General features: G+C 35.1%; 2 protein-coding genes across 4 annotated transcripts; both read left to right on the forward strand.

Annotated features, from left to right (window-relative positions):
* Positions 1–699: 699 nt before the first annotated feature.
* On the forward strand, positions 700–14,483 carry LOC125824573 (replication factor C subunit 1). 2 transcript variants are annotated; one of them, XM_049503971.1, is made up of 22 exons: positions 700–764; positions 1,972–2,088; positions 3,580–4,155; positions 4,235–4,302; positions 4,532–4,607; positions 4,703–4,764; positions 4,850–4,986; positions 7,320–7,525; positions 7,623–7,811; positions 7,918–8,039; positions 8,111–8,318; positions 8,711–8,764; positions 9,297–9,466; positions 10,716–10,806; positions 11,717–11,898; positions 12,009–12,048; positions 12,379–12,503; positions 13,119–13,191; positions 13,267–13,359; positions 13,442–13,685; positions 14,057–14,107; positions 14,210–14,483. In XM_049503971.1, exons 1-22 carry the CDS (start codon positions 762–764, stop codon positions 14,374–14,376), a joined length of 3,054 nt encoding a protein of 1,017 aa, XP_049359928.1. In that variant the 5' UTR covers positions 700–761; the 3' UTR covers positions 14,377–14,483. The 2 variants fall into 2 exon arrangements, with proteins under 2 accessions (XP_049359928.1, XP_049359929.1); XM_049503972.1 differs by having other exon boundaries at positions 708–764; positions 14,060–14,107.
* A 1,281-nt stretch (positions 14,484–15,764) lies between these two features.
* On the forward strand, positions 15,765–24,352 carry LOC125824443 (uncharacterized). Of its 2 annotated transcripts, none has more exons than XM_049503816.1 (13): positions 15,765–16,155; positions 17,262–17,324; positions 18,302–18,745; positions 19,887–19,958; positions 20,086–20,211; positions 20,300–20,515; positions 21,028–21,075; positions 21,279–21,440; positions 21,810–21,971; positions 22,409–22,502; positions 22,949–23,067; positions 23,160–23,204; positions 23,817–24,352. In XM_049503816.1, exons 1-13 carry the CDS (start codon positions 15,814–15,816, stop codon positions 24,048–24,050), a joined length of 2,127 nt encoding a protein of 708 aa, XP_049359773.1. In that variant the 5' UTR covers positions 15,765–15,813; the 3' UTR covers positions 24,051–24,352. The 2 variants fall into 2 exon arrangements, with proteins under 2 accessions (XP_049359773.1, XP_049359774.1); XM_049503817.1 differs by lacking the exon at positions 15,765–16,155 and adding an exon at positions 16,604–16,646 and having other exon boundaries at positions 23,817–24,165.
* The last annotated feature ends 1,568 nt before the right edge of the window (positions 24,353–25,920 follow it).

The raw sequence follows: 25,920 nt of genomic DNA on the forward strand, positions 1-25,920 counted from the left end.
CGTGAACTAGGTTCAAGCATTTCTTGAGCTTGAATCCACATATATTTTTTAGCTCTAAGAACAATGATAAACCTGAAGTACTTTATTGATGGGACTTTCAAGGCTTTTAGGCCTAGTGGGTCTTTTTTGAGTTTTGGTCGAGGTTCCTCTTAGTCGCGAAGCTCTGATTCTGACGAAATCAAATTCTCCTTGATAAGGCCTATCTTTAATGCTTAGAAAAAAATTCTTTATTCACCTCAATCTTCCATTGATTATCACCTATTAATTTCAACGATTTACTACAATTTTTTATTTTTTTTTACTATTTCAATTTTTTCAAATATGTTATGTTTAGTAAAATAAAGAAAAATATATCTATATTTAGTAAGCCCATAAAATTGAATTTATTGGGCTTGGGCCCATTACTCTATTCTAAAGCCCATGAAATTCTATTTTTCCAATTTCTCTCAATTAACCGGTTAAACCCCTGCCGGAAAAAAAGTCTCAACTCTCAAAACCCTACTTCACCGGAGCGACGTTGAATGTAAATGCCGGTTAACTCGTCGTCGGTGACTGCATAGTTTGTCGGAAACCTACTGCGATTGGTAATATGCTCTTACTTTCCCCTTTTTTCGCAGCAATTTTCCATGCAATTGTCTCGGTTTTCGAGGTTTGTATAACGAAATTACTCATACATTTGGTTCATTATTTTGTATATAGGTTGGGAGTTTGAAGATAAATTGAAATTTTGAAGGAGACATTGCTAATTGCAGATCACGAACATGGTAAATATTATTCTGCATTATTTTTCAGTAGCTTGTAAGATTTTAATACATGGGATTCTGAGCATTTTTTGATTTGTGGTAAGCTGAATGTTAATTTTCTCTGTATTGTACTAATTTAAACTTGTCTCAGATTCTATAATGCCTTTACTAAATCAAATTCAATTTTTTTTCTCTCCACCGAACTTAGTCCCCTTGTTAAATTTCTCTGTATTGTGCCAATTTTAAGTTGTCCCAGATTCTAATATGCTTAACTAACCAAAGTTCATCTTTTTATCCACCAAACTAATAGTCTATTTGGCCAAGCTTTTGGGAGGCCAGCAATGGTTATATTTAAGAGGAGGGAGGTGTTTGACCAAATTTTTAGGAGAAAATAAGTGCTTCCAGAGAGTAGTAGAAGTTGTTATTCAGTAGCTAAAAGAAGTTGTAGCTTTTTTCTCCCCAAAAAATACTCCTTTGAAAAGCACTCGTGAGGAACATATACTTAGAAGCACTTCTAAAAAGTTTGGTCAACTACTAATTGCTGCTTAAAAGTGCCGCTCAAACTTATTGGCCAAACTGCTTCTCACCAAAAGTACTTTCTTGAAAAGCACATTTGGAAAAACCACTTTTCATAATAAGTTGATTTTAGAAGTTTGGCCAAACAAACTATTAGGTTTTTTTTTGACATTTTCATAAACTACTTGTGTATTAGAAATGCTAGTATCTTAAACTTCATAGCGAATCATATTTGGGTACTTTGTGCAATTCACTTTTTCCACTATACCTTTTCAAACACATACAGTTGCACACACCTATAGAATATACCTTTAACAGATAGCAAGTATTAAGTCGTGGTTGCTGGGATTTTCAGATTGATGTATGTGGGTTAAAAGATGTGTTCTTCAAATATTTAGAATTTGAGCACCCAAGGGTGCGATGTAGTGGTCATTGGTGTGGGTTGAGCAACATGAGGTCTCAAGTTCAATACCCAGCAGTGACAAAAAGTCAAAAACAGTAGGTGATTTTTTCCCATCTGTTCTTGCCTGGGTGGATAGAGTTACCCGATATATGTTGATGGTGGGAGGTCGTAGGTATCCTGTGGAATTAGTCGAGGTGCGCGAAATCTGGCCCGAACACCACGGGCATAAAAACAAAAATAAAATTAAAAATATTTAGAAATTGAGATGCATGGTTTGAGAGTTTGATGGTATAGTTCTATGTAATACAGTCAGATATCAGGAAATGGTTCATGAAGCAGCATGACAAAGGCACGGGTAATGGGAGTATGTCCAAGAATAGTGCAGCAGAAAAGCCTTCTCCCACTAGTCCAAAGCCAGAAAACCTGGTAAGTATTTTGATTGTGGATCATTTTTCCGAGTTCACTTGCTTTTATATTTACTCTGGTATGGTTGTATGACTTAAGTGTTTGATAATGTTGTTACCGGTTTGTTTCTTATTCTGTTTCTTGGAAACTTTTCTGACTGCCTGGAACGGCGGGGCTGGCTTGTTGCTTCTTTTTGAGATTTCTTGGGACAAATTTATTTTCTATGATTGCCTTGACCCTAGGGTTCTACATGAGTTATTTAAGGAGAAACAGAAAGAATGAAATGGAATGGAGTATCAGAGTATTAGAAATTATGGTAGAAGATTAGGAAGGGGAAATTTAACTAATCATATATATATATAAAAGAGAACCTTAGGCCCGCCTACGTGGTGCCACCACAAACCATAATTCACTTTTAATTTATTTATTTCATATATCATATATATTATATATATATATAACAGAACCTTAGGCCCGCCTACGTGGCGCCACCACAAACCAAAATTCACTTTTAATTTATTTATTTCCAAAACTAGCCTCCTCCTTTCATGAAAAGTTGTGACATTTATGAAAAGTTGCTACTTTAATGAAAATTGTGACTTTAATGAAGAGCTGCAACTTTTATAAAAAGTTGTGACTTTTATGAAAAGTGGTGACTTTTATGAAAGGTTGTGGTCTTTCTGAAGGGTTGCAACTTTCCAAATAGTTGTAACCTTTCCGATAAGGCAAAATAAATATTTATTCACACTACCATTTGTTGTCTATAAATAGAGAGATTTCCTCTCATTTTGAAGCAACGAAAATTCGGAACCTCTTCTTCTTCTTCTTCACAATTAAATATTTGTGTACTTTACTCATGTTGAGTGACTCAGTGACACCATTGCTTATGTTACATATCCTGGTATGTATTTTTACAGTCATTATTTTATGCTTATGTTATTAAGGATAAATGATAAGATGTAGTAATTTTCATTTTCCTTTACATTATGAATTTTTAATATAAGCTAATATAGTGTTTTAGTTTTAGTGGCTAGGTTTTAAGTATTATTTTATATATTCTGTGATATTAAATTCCCGCGCGAAGCACGGGTAATTTTACTAGTTTAATATAATTTGGAACTTCCATGAGAACTTAGTGTTTTCTGCACTAAGAATCTTAAACTTCTGACGTTAACTCCTTGTTTCTATCTTTTTTGCAGTAAATTAAAAAGTGGTCACCATCAATTAGTCCTGTAGAATATGATTGATCTTTGTTGATTTAGAACACATCAATATATGAATTTATCTTTCTAAATACAACAACAAATAAAGAATATGATTGATCTTTAAATTTTTTAATTATCTCATTGTTGGGTTTTTTAGATAGTAGGTAGAGCTTTTGAGATGGTGGAATGTTTCTACAGGAATCATCAAATGCAATTTTCTAAAATTTGAGAACCTATGATAGACATCAGCCTCTTTTTTGTTTTTTTTGTTAATCTTATTTTTTTTCTTCCATTTAATGGACACCAGGTACAAGAAGGACAAGAGACTACCAACAGAAGGAAAACTAGTAAATATTTTGCTACAGACAAGGTGAAGGCAAAAGAAGAAAAAGTTGAGGAAGTGTCAGCAAAAAGAAAAGCTCAAAGTGCTGCTGGAAGTTCATCAGCTAATGAGAAGCCACCAGCTGCAAAAAAAATTCACAAAGCTGAGGATGATGATGACTTTGTACCATTGGTATCTACAATGGGATCCAGAGATGTCACTCCCAGCAAAAAGTCGGTAAGTGGCTCTGGAAGGGGATCTGCGCAGAAAAATGTGATCAGTGATGATAGTGACGATGATCTTAAGAACAAAAAATCTGATCTCAAACCTGGTGGAAGAGGGCGGGGAGGACGGGCAGCTAAGACCAGTGGAAAGGGTGTCCCTCTTGATGAAAGTGAAGATGATGCCTCAGCTGTCAAGGACAACAAATCTGGTGGACGAGGGCGTGGTGGTAAAGGACCATCTGCAGCACCAAGCGGTGGACGAGGTAGAGGTGGTGGAGGACGGGGAGGTTTCATGAACTTTGGTGAAAGAAAAGACCCTCCTCACAAGGGGGAAAAGGTAGAATCGTTGCAGAAGCTAACTTCTTTTGGTTAGAAGTTGTCTGAGTTAATAAAAATGTGGTCTTTCTGCTTCGCAGGAAGTTCCTGAAGGTGCCCCAGACTGTTTAGCTGGTTTGACTTTTGTAATTAGTGGAACTCTCGACAGGTACCTCATTAGTCTGGTTGTATATTGTTGAGCGATAGTCTGGGGATAAGCACTGCACACGGATTTTTGCATAAATTTCTTTATTGCTTATAAGCATGTAGAACCCACTGCAAGAGTGCACTATGTAGTGGGTCAAGTCTTTTCGTCTGTGTTACTTTTTTAACTTATCTCGGGATTTGATATGTGAATGACATAAAGCTTGACATGCATTTCTTTCTCATTCTTTCAGTTTAGAAAGAGAAGAAGCTGAGGATTTGATTAAACGCCATGGTGGTCGTGTCACAGGATCTGTTAGCAAGAAAACGGTATTGTCTTTGCTTACAAATTTTGCTAAACCTAATGGTTCTTTGTTTGCTAAGCCTAAGAGTTTTACGGTGTTCTTCATATGGTTCTGTTGTAGACTTATCTTTTATGTGATGAAGACGTCGAGGGACGGAAATCCTCTAAAGCCAAGGAGCTCGGGTTTGTCCAATGTCAATGCATATTCTAATTTCCCTTATTCATTTGTTACTGCACTAATATTGATATCCTATACTTTTGCCACTAGAACTGCATTTCTCACTGAGGATGGTTTGTTTGAATTGATCCGGTCATCGAAAAAATCAAAATCAGCTACACAACCCGAATCAAAGAAATCTGTGGACATCATTGTTTCTTCTGGAAAGAGAAATTCACAAAATACAAGTAATTCCAAGTCTCTTTTGCTTTCCGTTTTTATTTTGTTAATGACTTGTTTATTTCTAGTGATGATATAGACAGTCTTAAATAAGAGATGAATTGGTTTATGATTTTTTTGAACAGTGTCCTCTAAAGTTCAGTAGGCATTTCAAAAAGAAAAGAAAGCAGGAGAATGTTAGAGTATAAATGTCGGACCGAACTCTTGAAAACAAGAATTACTTGGGAATACCAAAAAGTCTTAATGGTTTACTGAAAGAAAAAGATAGCATCCATTTTTTGTTGAGAAAAGGACCAAAATTGTCCCTTATCTTTGCCTTAAAACTCAAAATGATCCTTACCTTTTCATATGGAGCACTAATGATCCTTCTTCTTTGTAAAAATGGTACAGCTTTAGTCTTTAAAGTATTTTCCGTCTATCACTAACGGAAGTTGGTCATAAGCACGTGATTGCATTAAATTGATATGACCACTCGCTGACAATGAGACTGCTCATTGAATTAAACACAACCAAAATTAATAACTCAAAGTGACAAAATATGAATATTGTCTTATTGATAATGGTTTATTAAATTTATGATTTCGTAAAAATAATAGCTTTCGAAATGAATAATGAAAGGGTAGAGTGTGCACACATCGTACATCTACCTTCTCAAATAAAAAAATTATTTTTGAAAGATTTTTTTCTTGTCTTACCTCTACCTTCTCAGATAAAAATATTATTTTTGAAAGATCAGTTTCTTATCTTACCTCTACCTTCTCAGATAATAATATTAATTTTGAAAGATCCACGGCTCAAAAAAATTTACAATTCGGTAATAGTTTAGATTATAATTATTTTTGTGAATTGTTAATTCTATAATGATTTATGATTTTTCTTGACGGGTAACAGATAATTTGATAATAATTATTATAACTACAATTTTATGCTTAATCGTTAATAACAAGCTCTTATTTTAGACGTATTTTTTTCTGAAATTCTGGATAATTTACATGTTTTGCTTTGTTAGATCAATAGTTACATATTAATAATATATAATATATTTTTCTTTTCATTTGTACTTCTGGATATGCATATTTAATTTGGATATTGATGATATATTTAACTTTATAATATATAATATTCTTGATGTTGCATACTGTTGAATTGTCATTTAACTTGATTATGTTTCGATGTTTATTTTAATAAAAAAAAATTAATAGTTAATTGACAATCAATACATTAATAACCCATATCCTAATTTTTCTATAATGATTTAGTATATTTATAAATTAATAAATCGAACTAATATATGAGGTGAATATTAATTGTGAATACCGTGGATCTTTCAAAATTAATATTATTATCTGAGAAGGTAGAGGTAAGATAAGAAATTGATCTTTCAAAAATAATATTTTTATCTGAGAAGGTAGAGGTAAGACAAGAAAAAAATCTTTCAAAAATAATTTTTTTATTTGAGAAGGTAGATATAAGATGCGTGCACACTCTATCCTTTCATTATTCATTTCGAAAGCTATTATTTTTACGAAATCATAAATTTAATAAACCATTATCAATAAGTCAATATTCATATTTTGTCACTTTGAGTTATTAATTTTGATTGTGTTTAATTCAATGAGCAGTCTCATTGTCAGCGAGTGGTCATATCAATTTAATGCAATCACGTGCATATGATCAACTTCCGTTAGTGATAGACGGAAAATATTTTAAAGACTAAAGCTGTACCATTTTTACAAAGAAGAAGGATCATTAGTGCTCCATATGAAAGGATAAGGATCATTTTGAGTTTTAAGGCAAAGATAAGGGACAATTTTGGTCCTTTTCTCATTTTTTGTTCATCCAAAAAAAGAAAGAAAAAGAAAAGAATATCATCAATTCCCGTAGCCATTTAAATGATTGGGACTATAAGAAACCATCATTTACATTTCAAATTTTGTCTGTTACGAGTTAAGACTTTGAATTGATTCTAATAAAAGACAATGCTTGAAAGTTAAGACACTAAGATAGCGGCACAACAAAAATAGGCTCTCCATACCCTTCGGGGTGGCCCAGTGGTTTGGGCTTGGGACTTCCATGTTGGAGGTCTCAAGTTCGAAACCCCTTGCCAGTGAAAGCAAGGGGTTTGCCTTTTGGGTTGAGCTCGTCGCATCGGGCTTGCCTAGTGCGGGTTACCTCCTATGTGGTTTGCGAGCTATTGCATAGGAGCGGGGGTTTTACCCTGGGCGCACCCAATAGAGCACTGTGTTACTGCCTTTCTGGTGCCTCTTATACTGAGGTGATAGTTTCACATTCTTGACTTTGGGATTTCATGGTCTAAAATGCGACAATGTTGGATTTTTAGGTGATGGAACTGGAAGCACTGCCACAAAGATTCTAGCTGCCAAACAATTGGCACCTAGTGCATCTCCTGCCAAAAGTAGTGGATCTCCTGCCAAAAGTAGTGCATTTCCTGCCAAGAGGAAAACCCAAGCTAAAGAGTCTTTACTACCATGGACAGAAAAATACAGGCCCAAAGCTATTGTAGACATAATAGGAAACAAGTCACTGGTATTCTTCTACGTTGCTTTCTTTCTTTAATGGCTATACTTTTAAATTAAAAGATATCACCTGGAGTAACTTTACCTTCTATGTGGTACATGTTTAGGTGGAGCAGATTCAGCGTTGGCTAGAGAGCTGGGATGAGCATTTTCTAAAGGCAGCTAGTAAGGGTAAGGGGAAAAAACTGAATGACTCTGGTGCTAAAAAAGCAGTTCTGTTGAGTGGTATGCCGGGTATAGGGAAGACTACATCAGCAAAAGTGGTTAGTCAGATGCTGGGTTTTCAAACCATCGAGGTATTTTCCTTCTAAATGGTGAAAATTTGCAGACTGTAATTTAGTCATTTTTCACTTACACTTCCATTTCTGTTGGATTAATATAACAGCACCTTCCTTTGTTTAGGTAAATGCTAGTGATAGTCGTGGAAAGGCTGACTCAAAAATTGAGAAAGGAATTAGTGGAAGTACTGCTAATTCCATAAAAGAACTTGTTAGCAATGAATCTCTAAGTGCTAATATTGGCAGGTATACCTCTACTCTCTTGGATGTTCAAAATCAAAAGTATGATATGCCACAATCCATGCTGATAATTGCAGATCACACCATCAGAAGACTGTTCTGATTATGGACGAGGTTGATGGCATGTCTGCTGGAGATAGAGGTGGTGTTGCTGATCTTATTGCTAGCATCAAGATCTCGAAAATTCCTATTATCTGCATTTGCAATGATCGCTACAGTCAGAAATTGAAGAGCCTTGTCAATTATTGCCTACCAATTGTCTTCCGTAAACCAACTAAGCAGCAGGTTATGTATAACATTTATTCCTTTTAATATTTTCTTGTGGATGTTCCTATGGAACTAGTTATCCTCGTGAGAAAAATATAATGCACAAGAGCAATAATAAGATGGTATAAGTAGTAGTGTTGGATGATATATTCATTCTTCTGACAGTTTGTTATCTTTACTTGATTCGAATTTTAGTACTAAATTTTCGCCAAATTATGTGCTATTCTATGCTAGTCAGCTTACCTTCCACATATTGCCTCGTTATGGACAAAATCCAAACCATCCTTGCTCCCGTAATGTTCTCTATCAACGATGTTTCTGGTGTTCCTTTCTGGATCTTTTATGATAGACATGAGGTGAAAATATTGGTTGAAAATTTGATGGCTAATAGTGAGAGTATTCTTTGACAGATGGCAAAGAGGTTAAAGCAAGTGGCAAATGCTGAAGGCATTCAAGTCAATGAGGTTTATTCTCTTTCAACAACTTGTACAAATTTTTATTAGTACATGTTGAAGAAAATGTTGATAGTAATATTTGGAACTGTCTTGTTGAGTTCAAAAGCCATCATCCCTGATAAAATGTTGTTTTCACTTGTTCACATTTGTGAACTGTTATACTTTGGTTTGATATTGTTGGTTTGTTGAAGTGCATGATAAAGTAATCCAGGTCTGAAACACCCAGATGGAGACCTATGAATTTTTACGGAGAAAATAATAAGAGATCTTTTTTTTTTAAAAAAATAATCAAGTAAGCAATGTCCAATAATAGTTGAACAGTTAAAACCTTTTTCTATTTATGCATGTGGTGGGAACCGCGACATGTATTGGTGACAAGATGACCTGGTTGAGATCTTTCCTGCATAAATGTGTTATAGCATATATAATTTGGTGGTGCTACTACAAAACATTGGGAAAAGAAATTCCTTTTTTGTTGTCTGGACAGATACCCATCAACTTTCTGAGATTCATGATTGTTTTTCTTCTTCTGCCTTTCTAGATTGCTCTTGAGGAATTGGCAGAACGTGTTGGAGGAGATATGCGTATGGCTCTAAATCAATTGCAATACATGAGTCTCTCCAAGTCTGTCATCCAATACGATGATATAAGACGCCGCCTTCTAAGCAGTTCAAAGGATGAAGACATCTCACCGTTCAAAGCTGTAGAAAAGTATGCATGTATTAGATTCAACTTCCGTTTCTAGTATTTTGCCATATAATCGCTAAGCTTTTTCCCACATATGCATTGCTATGTTGGGTTCTCTCAGTGCTGTGTGCAAATATATGTGGGAATCACCATCTCCACTACCTTGTGTGCTATTGAACAGATTAAACAATAATTAGTAATATTTGGAATAAAGCACTTAAAAAAGTATCTACCTCCTCTAATTATCCATATTTCATTCACGGGAGATTCATACTAAAATGGGGTATGGGGTAATGGGGTAGAGCTACTATAAAAAGGTAGGATAAAGGATAAAATATGATTATTAAATAATAAGTAAAACAAAAGGTAACGCCACGATCACACCAAATCGGTCGTTACACAAAATGGAACTTTTCGTCGTAACAGAACGATGAATTCAACGATATAATACAATAAATTTAAGTAGCAATTGTATTTGAACTAACAGCACAATACAATACAATACAATAGGTAACAACAATAAAACAGCTCTGTTTTCATAACCATATACTGTGGTATTTTTTTTTTTGATGACTAGGGAAACCCGCAGTCGCTCCCCTTTGGGTGCGCACAGGGTAAAACCCCTGCTCCTATGCAATAGCTCGCAAACCACATATGAGAGGTAACCCGCACTAGGCAAGCCCGGTGCGACGAGCTCGACCCAGAAGGCAAATCCCTTACTTTCGCTGGCAAGGGGTTTCAAACTTGAGGCCTCCAACATGGAAGTCCCAAGCCCAAACCACTGGGCCACCCCGAAGGGTTACTGTGGTATTTGTAATAGCCCTATAATACAACCTGACCTGTTGACTAAATTCTAAAGCTCAGTTCAATGGCTTTGAATACGAAGTACGTTCTTGATGTTTCACATCACTCAGCATACCAGTATTGCTTGAAACTAAGCAGAAATTCCCTATTAACATGTCCTGTGGGAGTATAGGATTGGGACCTCTCCTTCTATGGACATTGTACTCTGATAGGATTGGTATATTTTGTCACTTGCTTTGGATATTGCAGTTTGTTACAAATTTACATTTTCTTGAAATATGGACTCTATTTAATTGCATTTACTTCGAATTCTGCCATAAATAGCTTGCAATTTCCTGGTGAAAGATCTCACTTTAGTACTTTCATGTGACTACAGCATGCATTTCTATTGCATCGTACTTTCACACTCAGGTCTTGGCATAAATTTTATTTCTTAACTGACCAGTTGTGTTTGTTTCTGTGTTGATAGGCTGTTTGATTTTAATGCCAAGAACTTGAAAATAGATCAAAGAATTGACCTAAGTATGAGCGACCCAGATCTTGTCCCTCTTCTTGTCCAGGTACTTTAGACTCCATAAGGTTACTATTTCTTCTTGAAATTTACTGTTATTTAAGTTAATTTTTTAAAAATGTCCCTGCTTAGTTTTCTCTATATCACTTTGAGACCTTGTAGAACTTTGAGTATTCATTTAAGTAGGAATAATATAATCAGTCGAAACTGGCCACTTTGTTGCTATCTTTTTTCTCTTTTAAGTTTTCGTATTCCATCTTGTCTGTCCTAATTAATTCTCTTATTGGATGAATTTTCCCAGTTTGTTACCTGATCATTCATCTTAAAATGTCATGGCCTGAGCAAACAATTTGGCAGTTTTCTTGTATCTTATATTAAGCTAGTATAATTAGGCCCTCTTTGTTAGTTGTTCCTATTCTCTAAGACACTACTGCTGTTATATGATAGCTATGAAAATATGTGTTAACTTTAAGTCTTGCTTCCATCCTTAATTTGTCTTGCATACTTAATTGTGTCCTTTAGATTGCTTTATTTCCACATATTGATAACTTCGTTGTGTTTGAGAGAAGACAGTTGTCTGTAGAAGTGCTGAAGGGCTTTGTTCCTGCAAGATGTTTGGGCAGTGTTGTATTAGGTTCTATACTATAAAGCTGACAGTATGCTTCAGATGGTTCACTTTACTTTTTTCTTTTCCATGCCCATGCTTCTCTGCAGTATTGGTTTACCTCCTCCTTTTGTTACTCGCTATTGTTCTTGATTTTCATTTGTATCATCTATCCTGTATCAATTGCCTTATAAACGAGTCGTAGACAACATAAAGCTAATATTTAAATGGTATAGGTTTGTCATTGGTATATTGGGATTTCAAAGCTTCGGAGTAAGTGTCAATATGGATTTAAAATATTTTATGAGTAGACCTCCATATGTTTTTGTATAACTGTTTCCGAATGTGATGGCAGGAGAACTATCTCAACTACAAACCAAGTTCTGCTGGCAAAGATGATAATGATTTAAAGCGGATGAGCCTAATTGCGCATGCTGCTGACTCTATTGCAAATAGTGACTTAATAAATGTACAGATTCGAAGATACCAGCAGTGGCAACTTTCTCCAGTTGGTTGCCTTTCTTCTTGCATAATTCCGTAAGACATATTTTAAGATTCTTGTGTTTAGTTGCATTGTAAGTTGACTTTATCTTATTATGTTGGTGGCCTATTTCATCGTTCCTTCTTTTTTTTCTCCCTCATTTTAGTGCTTCTTTGTTGCACGGACAGAGGCAGACTCTTGAGCAGGTGATTATTGCTTCTTGTTCTCCATCTCTAATTTCTGATTTGCTCCTTTCTCTTAATTCTGATGGCTGAATTTAAGTTGGTCTAGAGATACTGTTATACTATTAGCTGTCTTAGATAATTACAGGTGCTTCGGTATTGGTATTTAATGCCAAAAAGTTGAGTTGTATTTCAAAGGTGTTGTCTCAGTATGATCCTATGATTTCTTCTATGATAATATTTGCCTGCCATTTATCAGCTTTGCCAGAGTTTTCACTTGAATATAATTTAATTGTCATCCAATCCGGACTTGTTTGAGGCCTTCTAAATTTCAGTGGGTGTTAAATGTTGCAGGGAGAGCGCAACTTTAACAGATTTGGTGGCTGGCTAGGAAAGAACTCTACAATGGGAAAGAATTACCGGATCCTGGAGGAATTGCATGTTCACCTACTCGCATCTCGTGAATCATATCTGGGAAGGTACTTTCTTCTGTATTTAGTTTAAAACATATTAGTTTTCTTCTCACTTGTCTTCTAACCTGATACAGGTCATCTCATTCGATCTGTGCTTTGAGTGCTTTCAATAATCTGATCTATCAGAGCACATGTTCTCTTTTATTGTTATCACTATTTCCTAATTTTCTCCATCTTATGGTGAATTTAATTTTGTTTCTAGTTCTTTCTAATTTCCCAAAATACAAATATTAAGATCTGGTACACAAGCACATCCTTCTTTCAGACAATTGTTCTAGATTCAGAACTTGTTGAAATTCTTTTTCAATGCCTACATAAGTGTAGTTGAAGTTAGAACTGTACAGATAATCTTCTTAAGCGAATGGGGTTTCCATGATGCATTATCTTGTCCTACTCCTCTTCTGCATGGGTGATAGTGTTAATCGATTGTCGAAGAATTAATGATTGACTAAAGAACTTTTGAAGTATTACCTATGGCAGGATTTTCATGTTTTGTGTACACTTCTCTTCCTAAATTTGGAAGTCAGTCAAAGTTCCTTCCAGTCATTTCTTCCTGCACAGGCAGAAATAGTCTTTATGCATCCGTGGCAGTTGCTTACTATATCTTCTCATACATTTCAGGGCAAACCTGAGACTTGACTACTTTTCTCTTCTTGGAAAGAAGTTGACAGATCCATTAAAAGTGCTGCCTAAGGTGGATTATTCATGCTTAACCTGAATCTCGTTGTGTATATTTGTTTGCGTAGTTATATATAAATGTAATATCCAGGATGAAGCTGTAGAGAATGTTGTTGCTTTTATGGATTCATACTCTATAAGCCAGGAGGACTTTGATAATATTGTGGAGATATCAAAATTCAAGGTATATCATTGTTTTTAGTCTTCACCTAATTTTTGTGATGCACTTTTGAAATCTGCTCATGTGTTGACTGCATTTGCACCAGGGGCATCTGAATCTTCTGGACGGTGTACAGCCTGCTGTGAAGGCGGCGCTGACGAAGGCATACAACAAAGGAAGCAAATCACGTGTAATTCGCACAGCAGATTTAATTACCCTTCCTGGAATTAAAAAAGCTCCAAAAAAGCGCGTTGCAGCAATGCTGGAGCCACTAGATGAAGGTGTAGCTGAAGAAAATGATGAAACACTGGCTGAAGATGAAGAGAATTCATCAGAGACAGAAGACATAGGTATACCCCCTACTCAGCTTGCCCATTAACAGGACGTGTGATAATGTACCATTCAATAATTTTACCATTACTGTTGACTGAAGATTCTTAAAGATAAGATAATTCCTTCGGTATGAGTTGTATCTTATAGTTAAGAAAATAGCAGTTGCGAAGAATCATGTACATTATAGTTTTCTTCCCTAGTGTCTTTGCAGTAAGCATTTTGTATTGTTCATATTTCAATGAGGTTTGTACTTCTCATTAGGGATACCGGTTTTTTTCAGAACATTTGTAGGTCATGATATTTCTCTAATATAGAAGAAGAGTGTAATTCTTTTACCATAACTGGGAGTTGTATTTAATGATGTTATTGCATGTTTCGGTTAACTCAGCAGATGTTGGGAAAAAATTGCAGTCGGATCTTCAGAGTCTCAGTTCGAGAGGTTAGTGACATTCTAGAACAATTCCATCTTCTTCTGTGTTCTGCTGCAATTGTTTAACACACTTTTTCGTCTTTCTCTTGATCTGTTTTTCCTTTACAACAGGGATCCAAGTAAACATGGACTTGAAGGGTGCCGGGAGGTCAGGTGGCAAGACGCCGTCTGCAGGGAGAGGAAGAGGAAGAGGAAGTTCTAATAGCAGTGCAAGCGCTGAATCCTCAGGTAAGAGAGGTGGACGGGGTTCTGGAGCTGCTGCCAAGAGAAAGAGGTGAAAGCTGAAAACATCTCCCTGACCTAATTTTGTCGGTTACAATCATCGGAAGCTGCAGTTTCCCCGGTCTTCTTCCTTGGGAAAAGAAGCATTTAGGAAACTTGTTTTAGCTGTTTGTGTAAAAAAGAGAGGTTCCTAAGTTGATTTATGTATATTCTACTTGAAATTGATGAATGCTTATTTTCTGTTAATAGTTTTGGTTTGATTCTCAAATTTTGGCTTCTCTTGCCATTGTCATGTTCATTCTGTTTTACTATCACTATAACTCTTCATTTGCTGTGGGATGTGGCAATATAGCTAAGTATTTCTTATGGTAATGCCAACATCAAATTAAGGGTTGTTTTGGCTTAAAAAAATCATGTTTTGAAGCTTAAATTGTCTTAAACAAAGTTAGTACTTTTTCTTAATAAACATGAATATCTTATAATTTATGAAAACTATCTAAACTTTCTCAATCCTCGTATGATATGATCTTTCCGAATGAACAAATTATAGTTTATAAAAAAGATATCTGAATATCTTATGGCGTTTCAAACAATAAAATATGTACCTATATGTTTTCTTTTATAAATGTTTGTAATTATATGTTATAATAATTTTTTAAATATCATTGAAATATGTGTCTAACTTTGTTCAAGCTCAAATCTTAAATATCATTGAAATATCAGTCGCGACGATCTATTAAATAATATACTTGTTTTCAAAAGGCGAACAACGATTTTTAATTCATGATTATTATACTCTTTTAAATAACATAGCGCCACCACAAATCAGAATTCCCTTTTAATTTATTTATTTACAAAACTAGCGTTCCTTTTTCATGAAAAGTTGTGAAATTTATGAAAAATTGCGACTTTTATGAAAGGTTGCGACATTTCTGAAGGGTTGCAACTTTTTCAAATAGTTGTAACATTTCTGATAAGGCACAATAAACATTTGTTCAAACTACATTTTGTTGTATATAAATAGAGAGATTTTCTCTCATTTTAAAACAACGAAAATTCTTTCTTCTTCTTCACAATTAAATATTTGTGTATTTTTCTCCTGTTGAGTGACTCACTGACACATTTGCTTATGTTACATATCCTGGTATGTATTTTTACAGTCATTAATTTATGTTTATGTTATTAAAGATAAATGATAAGATGTAATAATTTTCATTTTTCTTTACATTATTAATGTTTGTTACTACGTAATCTTGTATGTAAGATAATATAGTGTTTAAGTTTTAATGACTATATGTTTTATGTATTATTTTATAAATTTCATAATATTAAATTTTTCGCGCAAATAATTTTACTAGTTAATAACTAATCTGGAATAATTATTTATAATAATTCACCCACTTTTAGAAATTTACATATTTTGTATCAATAACCAAAACCCCTTCTAAAACCTCCCACATCCCAACTAAAATCTTATCTCCAAATTTTCAACCATGTCCATGGCTTCTACCAAGAATTTAGTCCCTTCTCATTTTTCATTCTTGAATTCAAATCCCAAATTCACATTCCCAAAAACTCAATCTTTTTCATTATACTCAAACCCCTTTTGCATTACATGTTCAAAGAAGGTAAAAAGAAAAGGAAAATTGAGGTACCCATCTGAGAAAAAGAAGCTAAAACAGCAACAAGAAGCTCAAGTTGATGTTGAAAACAAATTTGAAGGGATTTGGAGGCTCTCAAAGCTTAGTGTTTCAGTTCATAAAGACCCTGGAAAAGATTTCTTAGGTGTTTCAGATGCTTTACTCCAAGAAATTGCTAAAGTTCTTGAATTTCCGGTAAAAAATTTAACTTTAGAATATATTTAGCTTTTTTTGTTTGGTGAAAGTAGTAGAGATTGCTAAAGTTCTTGAATTTCTGGTAAAAAGGTTAACTTTAGAATGTATCTGAGTTTTTCATTGAGCGGAAGTAGTACACATTGCTAAAGTTCTTGAATTTCAGATAAAAATGTTATCTTTAGAATATACTTGAGTTTTTCTTTTGTTGAGTGAAAGTAGTAGAAATTGCTAAAGTTCTTGAATTTATGGTAAAAATGTTAACTTTAGAATATATTTGAGGTTTTCTTGTTGAGTTGAAGTAGTAGAAATTGCTGAAGTTCTTGAAATTTTGTTTAAAAAGTTAACTTGGAATATATTTGAGGTTTTTTTATTGAGTGAAAGAAGTAGAAATTGCTACAGTTGTTGTTCTGGTTAAATAGTTAACTTTAGAATATATCTGCGTTTTTTGTTGAGTGGAAGTAGTAGAAATTGCTAAAGTTCTTGAATTTCCGGTAAAAAGGTTAACTTAAGAATATATTTGAGTTTCTTTTTGTTGAATGGAAGTAGTAGAAATTGCTAAAGTTCTTGAATTTCCGTTAAAAGTTGACTTTAGAATATATATTTGAATTTTTTCTTGTTGAGTGAAAGTAGTAGAAATTGCAAAATGAAAATTGTGTTTTTAGTTTGTGTTTAGTTAGTCTCACTTAGTAGCCTAATTTGATTTTGGTCTCCCATTTGAGCAATTTTTTGTAGAAATAAATTCAGTGAGCATTAGAATATACTTGAGTTTTCTGTTGAGTGAAAGTAATAGAAATTGCAAAATGAGAATTGGTTGTTGAGTTTGTGTTCAATTAGTTTCATATTAAATAACATAATTTGATTTTGGTGGTCCGTTTACTCACTCATTATAGAAATATTTGAAGTCTAAACTGTCAATAGTATGTATTTAGTTAGAAAGGATACATATAAGATCAATTGATAGTCAAATTTATTGTTATGACTTCAAAAGTCAACATTAGGCAGAGGGAGTTTTTGTATTTTAAATTTTGGATTTCTGGTAGATTCAGTCAGCTTTAGATTATTTTTGCATTTGATGTCAAAAAGTGCTCTTCTTATCTATTTTGTAGGTTGCTTCAATGTTGCCACAGGAGGCATTTAAAGTTGTTAGAAAATCTTTTGATGCTCGCAAGGTTCGTTTCCCTCAAAGCATTCTTTTGAAACATTCCCTCTATATCAAGGCTGAGTTTGTTTTATATATCAGCTTGTGTTTTCTTGCTTCTGTATCAAGTAACACGTTGTTTTTTCTAATATTATATATTTAACCATCTTACATTCCAATATAACCACCATATGGTGCTCTAAGACCATGTTTAAGTGAAAAATCTAGACTATGAATCTGTAGGGTCATTCTGTCCATTGTAAAAATGTGCTTAATCCAGAATATGATTTGGCATATCTGAAAACCGAAAAGATCATGATCACATTGACCAGAAAAAAGTTATCCAAATACCCCACCATCTATAGTTTCATTTATTTATAGCAGTTCAAGCTCTTTAAGCTGAGATGCAAGATACATCTTTGCATCCTTCCATTAGAACTTAGGAGAACCGAATTTAGAACTTCTTGGACCAAGCACTAAAGTGGTTCAATAGATTCAAATGTTTCAATCAATTGTCCTTATAAAAAAAATGTTTCAATCAATTGCATGTTTCCAAGTAAAAACTTGACAGGATCTTGTTTATTGTGATCTAATTAAGATATTTAAGTGTATACATGAGGATGAGGTAGCTCCTTAGTATATGCTTTCCAGGTTCTCTTTTCTCCATCATTAGCTCTTTGCTTTATTTCCTTCCAGTTGTCAATGAACATTGACCGTCCTAAGTTAATTCCGCTATAATGTATTGAATTGAAGGAAAGATGGTAGGAAAATAAGAGACCATATTCAGACCTAGAGCATATTCTATCAATGATTTCCGTATACTTATTTCTACTATTTTAGGATGCTCATGTAATTGAGCTTATTATGGGATGTATCCTTGATTATAGTGTAGGACTGTAGGGACGATGATGCTAGTGATTTGTAGCATTAGCATTGAATTGCTTGAAACAAAATATGTAATAGGTACAGTTGTTGATATACTTAACTTCTACATTAACCTTATTGCAGTTGCAAAAGGAACAGAAGTTTGTTTATACAGTTGACGTGGATGTCCATAAACTACTAAATTTAGAGCCTCGTACTTGGGAATTCATCTCTGAATTGGAACCCAAGGTTGGCTTAATTGAGCATTTGCCTCAAGACAGGACTTCTGGTGACATAATGAGCATAGTACATGCTTGCGTAAAATCGGGTCAGGATGCAACTACTTCAGAACACGGAGATAGAAATCTCTGCAATGGATCACATACGAATGCAAGTCATAGAAAACCAAAAGTTGCAGTTGTTGGAAGTGGGCCTGCAGGGTTGTTTGCTTCTCTTGTGCTTGCTGAATTTGGTGCAGATGTTACACTGATGGAAAGGGGAGAAGCCGTTGAGAAAAGGGGCCGTGACATTGGTGCTCTGGTTGTTCGACGGATACTGCAAGAGGAGAGCAACTTTTGCTTTGGGGAGGTTATATCCCGATTCACTTATTTCCTTCAAAGGTTTTTCCAGCTTCTTGAGATTAATTTCTGCAATTTGCCTCTGTTTGTTTTGTGCAACTATCCTTGACTTATATTGTTGCAGCACATGAAAGTATTCATGACATTACAAATATATAATGGGCAAATATTTTTAGGCAAGAATACCGAATAAATGACTGATTTTGATCTTAATGATTTCGAAATACTTTTCAAGAACTAATTTTCGTCGTTGCAATGCCAAAACATGGACACTCAATGTGAAAGCTGACTCTCACTAGATCTGGACGCAAAACTTTTTGGCCGAAGTAGAATTCTTTTGGGGTTTCATTGTATTCCGAATAATACCAGACTTTAACTGCCATAGTCCTTCCTGTTAGACCTGTTTAAATTCTATAGGATCTCCTTTAATTGTAACAGGACTAACATGTCTTGCGCTGCACTTAGATTTTCATCACCTTCAACTATTGGAGTAAAATATGTAGCAAATTGGTTGTTTAAGTTATAGGATAAGATGTTTGACTCATTATTATGCTATTAACCAGTACATTGCCCATTGATGTGAAAACTAGCAGGACTGCCCTCAAACAAATGAAAATATTTTTTCTGTTTATTCTTGAAACTCTTGTATAAATAGACCTATTTGAAGGGGAGCTTGGTGTAACAACCTCTTGTAGAAATGCAGGGTAAGGCTGCATACAATAGACCCCTGTGGTCCGTCCCTTCCCTGGACCTCGCGCATAGTGGGAACTTAGTGTACCGGGCTGCCCTTAAATTGATAATATTTCCGGTTCAGTGTTTCTTCCATACTTCATCTTCTCCTTGCTCTTAAGATGTACATGATGTTGTACAGGCCATATATTAAATTTTGAACAATTTTTTTTTACTTTGAAATAGATTGATGTCAAATCAGATTCTAATCAAATCTGTATTTCTGTACTTGCACTGTGATATTTGAAAAGAGATGTTTTAGTGGTTGGATCGAGTAACTGCTCTCGGTGATTTAGATATGTATGCAATTTCAGCACCTTACTGGTTTTCCACCTCTGGTTTGTGATGTCAAATAGATTGTATGGTGTTACAGACATTGGCTCTCATTAGCTACTTATTTACGAAGGACTTATGTGTGACAGGGTGGTGCAGGTACTTGGAGCGACGGGAAGCTAGTTACTAGAATTGGAAGAAACAGTGGTAGTGTTTTAGCAGTAAGTTGCTTAATCCTGGAAAATTTCACTTTTGATTGTTTACATATGCAGTCTTCTCTATGTGCTCATTAACATGTGTTTATTCTGTCAATTATCCTTATCATTCAACCTTGCTCTTGTTTTCCAGGTTTTGGAAACATTGGTCCACTTTGGAGCTCCACAGAAAATTTTGGTCGACGGAAAACCTCATCTAGGAACTGATAAACTGGTTCCACTTCTTCAAAATTTCCGTCGATACCTTGAAAAATTGGGTGTAAGTAATTTTTAACTTATGCCTCTTAGGAAAGAAATGTGAAAGTTCTAGACTTGTAAGAATTTTTGTTTATTGCTGATATGGTCAGGTCACCATCATGTTTGGAACAAGGGTAGATGATTTACTTGTCAAGGATAAGCATGTGGTGGGTGTCAAAGTTTCTGATGCAAGAGATAACAGCTCGCATTCCATGAACCAGCAGTTGGGGTACGATGCAGTGGTTCTCGCAGTTGGGCATTCTGCACGCGATACCTATCAGATGCTTCTTTCTCATGGGGTCAGCCTTGTTGAAAAGGATTTTGCTGTGAGCTCCTGTCCATAATTAATATATATGTTTAGTTTATATCTCTTTTCTTTCCATTTATAATTTTTGTGTTTTATCTAAAGTGTACATATGCTTATAGCTTTATGCTTTGGTACTGGCCAACATTTCCTTAATGCTGAAGAATACTACTTACCAATTGTCAAAAGAAACTTCACTTGTGGAGTTTAATCCAAAATATGTTTAGCGGAAGTAAGGAAATGTCTGATTTGTATTCATCTTTATATTGTTATCGAAACCTCACTTTTATCAACAATTTGTTTTCTTTTTTCCTTTATTTTTGAGATATCATAATTCCTTGGACTACTTGGTAGCGCATGCTGGGGTTGCAATCCTGTCTTTTTGTTGTGTGTGATCTTGTCCGTTGTTTTTTCCTTGATGTCTTTGGTTCATTAGTATTGACTCTCGTGTTTCTGATTTTTGCTATAATCTCGTTGGTATTCCATCATCGGCAAAGATACAATCATTCTCCTAATAAATCGTATTAATTGCAGGTTGGCCTGCGGGTTGAGCATCCTCAAGAATTAATAAACAGCATACAGGTTTGTTACTGAACACAATCAATCTTTAATTTATTTGTGATAGTATATTAACTTTTTCCCTCTGGCACTTCAGAGTTGTCCTTCGACTTCCTAAGCTATTTCATTATCTGTGAGCAAGTATTTGTTATTTTCCTCTCTAAGTTCAATTATATCGTGGCATTTAACATGAAAACAATTCATGTTTTTGGTCCAATAATATTCAGTATTCTGGATTGGGCAATGAAGTTCAAAGTGGACGTGGAAAAGTTCCTGTTGCTGATTACAAGGTTGTTGAATATGTTAATACAAATGATATTGCTTTGCCTTCAAATTCTGCACCAAGAAATCGCAGTTGTTACTCCTTTTGCATGTGTCCTGGTGGCCAGGTACAACAATTGCTTTTGTTCATAATTGCTGATGACATATAATGATTCGTCATTTGCTTATGCTTTTCCAACTTTCTAATTATATTATTCCGTCTCGTGCTACATAAATCCAATCTGCTTTCTTTATTAGTTGTCATGTTTTTATTCACTGCCGTATTTCCTTTTTCATAACTATGATTTGCTGCACTTGAGCCGAGGGTCTATTGAAAACGTCTGCGTGCATCCTACCCTCCCCAGACCGAACTTACAAACAATGTAGATTAGTGATGACAACAACTAGAAATGTTTATATGCCTATGTTAAGTTGGTGATATCCGAAAGACATGTAGTGTCGATTTCGATATAATTTACTTGGCAAGATTTTGGCAGGTAGTTTTAACAAGTACTAATCCATCGGAGCTCTGTATCAATGGAATGTCCTTTTCCCGACGGTCATCTAAATGGGCAAATGCTGCACTTGTTGTTACAGTCTCGTCAAAGGATTTTGCTGCTTTGGACTTGCACGGACCTCTCGCTGGTGTTGAATTTCAGGTACTCCTTAACTGTCCATACTGGTCGCTTAGAAATAAACATGTAATCATGAACTCGTTTTGGAATTCTGAGGTTCACATCAAACTTCTTGAGAATTAATGAAAATTAAGCAGATAATTACCAACATTTTGGGAAGAACAATCAATTTATAAGAATTCGTCTTTGCCTCAAAGAGAAACGGTTGAGCTGATTGCTTATTTACTTCCTGTACTTTGATTTGATTGGCATGCATCAAATAGAACGAGATCTGAAGATTTGAGTAATTTCTAACATTGAAAGAGAAATAAAGTCAATTTATTTTGGAAAAATTGGCATTATCTTGATGGCAGAAGATAGAAGCCATACCATTATATGGAAAAACAAGTAAAAACTAAAGGCATTTATCATTTGCTAATATTTTACTTGCAAGTATTTACATCTTGACTGTATGATTTTAGAGGATGTTTGAGCGAAGGGCAGCTGCAATGGGCGGAGGCAATTTCGTGGTACCTGTTCAAACGGTGACCGATTTTCTCGACAACAAATTATCAGGTAAACCTCTTTGTTGGGGTTGGTGGCATTATTGGGGGTTAAATATTTGGAGTAAATACCCATGGCTACCACTTCTATTGGTTCATCACTCATTTAGTTACAGTTAGACCCCTCTATCACATCCATCCTCTATAACAACATTTCAGTATAACGGTCAAGCTTTCTTTGTAACCGTCTTTCATATTATGTTACATTATATGTTTCCTATAACAGCATCTCACTACAACAGTCGGAATATATCTAGACAAATGACATCGTTGTAGAGAGGTTTGACTATACTAGACTCACTGTAGTAGTCCGTCTGGCTGCTCTTGCTAACTATTATAGGAGGATGCTGCACCCCTGTTGGGACTACTAACTACACACTTTTTACGACAAGTCCGTTTGAATTGGAAGAGCAGGAAGCTGACAAGAAATACTTATCTGGCTTAAAATTCGTTTTACAGGTACGTCAGTGCCATTGTCCAGTTATAGATTAGGAGTGAAGGCAACAAATCTCCATGAACTATTCCCTAGTCACATAACCAGCTCTTTACAACAATCACTTTTGAAGTTTGACAAAGAGGTATTTTCCTGTCTTGAGAATATGATATATCATTATCACTAAATGTTCATCTCGGAAAATTAACATCATTTCTGTTGAACTTGGAACTACAGTTACCAGGATTTATTTCAAGTAGTGCTCTTCTTCATGGAGTAGAGGTAATGTAATGCATACCTTTCTTTGTGATACCCAACTTATTTAATCATATACTTACTTGCTCTATGTTTCGGAAATTACATGCTTCTAAATTCATTAAGCATGTAATCTATTCTTACATATGGATTTTCGGAGAGTTCATTGCTTAAACAGAACTATAGGAAATAGGTGAACAAAGTCCCTCTTATTTCTTTGGTATCAGAAAAGTCACTTATCTTTTGTTATTTCACTCGAAAGGTCTTTTTTTCTTTCTTTTGTATCTGGAAAGCTAGTACCTTTTGCGATTTCACTCAAAAGGTTGCTTTTTTCTTCTTTTTTTCTTTTTAAAAGTGTCCGGATATATCACTTTCCGGATTGAGACTGACCTTTTGTGTGAAAAATAAAAACTAAGCCACTTTTTCGATACAAAAGAAAGAAATATGACTTTTCGAGTTTATAACAAAAGATTAATAACTTTTCTGATACAAAAAGTAACTTTGTTCACCTATTTCCAATAGTTTGATGACCATTTAAGCGATGAACTCGATTTTTAAACAAAGCATTGGAGTTAATAACTTGCACATTTCTTGCTTCTTGAACCAAAGTGGTAACTTTTCATTTCTTCCTCATTACAGACAAGAACTAGTTCCCCTGTCCAGATCTCGCGAAGTGCTGACACTTACGAGTGCACGTCCTTAAGAGGGCTTTACCCTATCGGAGAAGGAGCAGGTTATGCTGGCGGGATAGTAAGTGCAGCTGTTGATGGCATGTATAGTGGTTTTGCTTTAGCGAAAAGCTTAGGTCTTTTTCATGGCTGCATCGAGTCGATTTTAGGGAAGGCTCAGAGTGCTGGAGTTGCAAAATATTGACACAATTATATCTAGTTTTGTTTTCACTATATTGTGTAAATCATAGGCTGCTCATTGTTGATCTAGCAATTCTTCATATATAGTTCGTCACAATCAGAGGCGAATTCAAGATTTAGAGTAGTCAAGTAGGTTCTAAATGAATGTGGTCTATGTTGTTGATGTAGCAACCTCTGTAAACTCATTCTTCATGTTGTTGATGTGTGGCCATTATGTAATGAACGGAAATGATGTAATCCATCTCTATATTGTCTTGAGATGGTGAAATATGAATGGATCCTTACGATCATAAAATGAAGTCATGGAAAGAGGTCATGAGCCTTAAATAAGATGTATTCATTAAAATAATACGACATTATGAAATGATACGATACGTCACATCCAATAAATAATGATTAAGCCAAAATTAAACTTTTTCACCTTGTTTGTGATGGTTCGATTTTCCACCTCTCATTTTTCCTTTCCCTACTCCCATTCATAGGCATAATAATACATAACCCTTTCACGAGATCTCGAATTTGAACCGTGTGTGCTATAGAAAACGATGGATATGGCGACGGACGGTGAGATGAGAGATGAAGAGGAGAAGAAGAGTGTGTCAATTGAGGCGATCCGAAAGAAGTTTACAGAATGGGGTTTTTCGCCTTATGCGTTCCAAATGTACAACTTGGACGAGGGATCTTTAGTTCTGCCCAGTTTTCCTCACCCTCTCAACAAGCGTCCCAACCCTGACCTTTATATGAATTATTTTCTTAAAGAATGCAAGCGTTACGAAAGGTTTGAATAGTTATTTGATTTGAGTTTCAAGTATTGGTATGGGATATAGGGTTCTGTTCTGTTCTGTTGTTGCTCTTTTGTCTAGTATTTGGGGATACGACATACATGACATGACTTTAGATAGGGAGGTCTCGTATTAGGGCATGCAAAAGGTGGTTAAGCAGGTAGGGGAGTGTTGTCTTGTTGTATGATAAGGAGATAAATTTGCACTACTTTCTTGTAGGCTCTGCACTTTATTGATTGCTATATTTTCCTTGTCTTTTTACTTGGATTGGATTTGTTGCACTTGAGCGGAGTTTCATTTGGAAACAACCTCTCTACCCTCCCCAGACCACACTTGTGGGATTTCTCTGAGTCATCCGTCTTCTTTGGTTGCCAAAATGTAGCTTCGACTTCTCCATCAAGCCAATGATGGTTGGTGAGGTGAAGCATTGCAGCTACTACGAGTTGGACAAGATGACTAATTACAAGAATCGTGCAGAAATTCAAAAGACTCTTACAGGAAGACTGTTCCATGGCACCATTGTTGAAGGAACTGTAACACGACCGGCTATTGTAAAGACATGGGATTATCTCTTTCCTATGAAACCTGAGTGTGCTCCACGTCTATATAAATTTTGTGTATGTTTGTGAGATAGGTCTAAATTTGATTTCTTGTCTATTTTTTTTGTTGGTTAAATGATGTCAGAGGTTCTTTTGTAGGATGAAATCGAGTTATTAATGGATGAAAGAGCAAATAAGCATCCAAATTTGGTGAAGTTATATAGGTACTGTTTTGATACGAGGCTTGCAGTTGTCTACGATGCAAAATTCACCGGAGTGTTGTCGAATGTGCTTCTGGCTGGTACTTACTTCTTTGAGTATTATGTTGAATCTGTTTTGTCCGACTTTTTAGCGCATTCTTTATATTTTCTTTTTCTCGTCTGCAGACGACTTTGGGTGGGATGATCGGATGAAAGTGGCAACGCAACTTGCTGATCTCTTCTCATGGTTGCATGAGAAGGGGATTGCATTTGGTTATGTTAGTGATTCATGCATTATGATAGATGAGGTGAGTTTGATGAACACTTGATCATCGTTTTGACTTTTTATATCC

The sequence above is a fragment of the Solanum verrucosum genome, unplaced genomic scaffold (assembly GCF_900185275.1).
Source record: "Solanum verrucosum unplaced genomic scaffold, falcon-dt-bn FXZP01000022.1, whole genome shotgun sequence".
In the NCBI taxonomy this organism is placed as follows: domain Eukaryota; kingdom Viridiplantae; phylum Streptophyta; class Magnoliopsida; order Solanales; family Solanaceae; genus Solanum; species Solanum verrucosum.

Excerpts from the sequence above, each read along its gene's own strand:
- LOC125824573 (XM_049503971.1), top strand. Across the intron at positions 4,303-4,531 it reads ATTAGTGGAACTCTCGACAG|TTTAGAAAGAGAAGAAGCTG; the intron begins GTACCTCATTAG and ends TCATTCTTTCAG. Across the intron at positions 14,108-14,209 it reads TCAGAGTCTCAGTTCGAGAG|GGATCCAAGTAAACATGGAC; the intron begins GTTAGTGACATT and ends CCTTTACAACAG.
- LOC125824443 (XM_049503816.1), top strand. The coding sequence starts at position 15,814 with ATGTCCATGGCTTCTACCAAGAATTTAGTCCCTTCTCATTTTTCATTC. Across the intron at positions 19,959-20,085 it reads ACAGTGGTAGTGTTTTAGCA|GTTTTGGAAACATTGGTCCA; the intron begins GTAAGTTGCTTA and ends CTTGTTTTCCAG. Across the intron at positions 20,516-21,027 it reads TTGTTGAAAAGGATTTTGCT|GTTGGCCTGCGGGTTGAGCA; the intron begins GTGAGCTCCTGT and ends TATTAATTGCAG.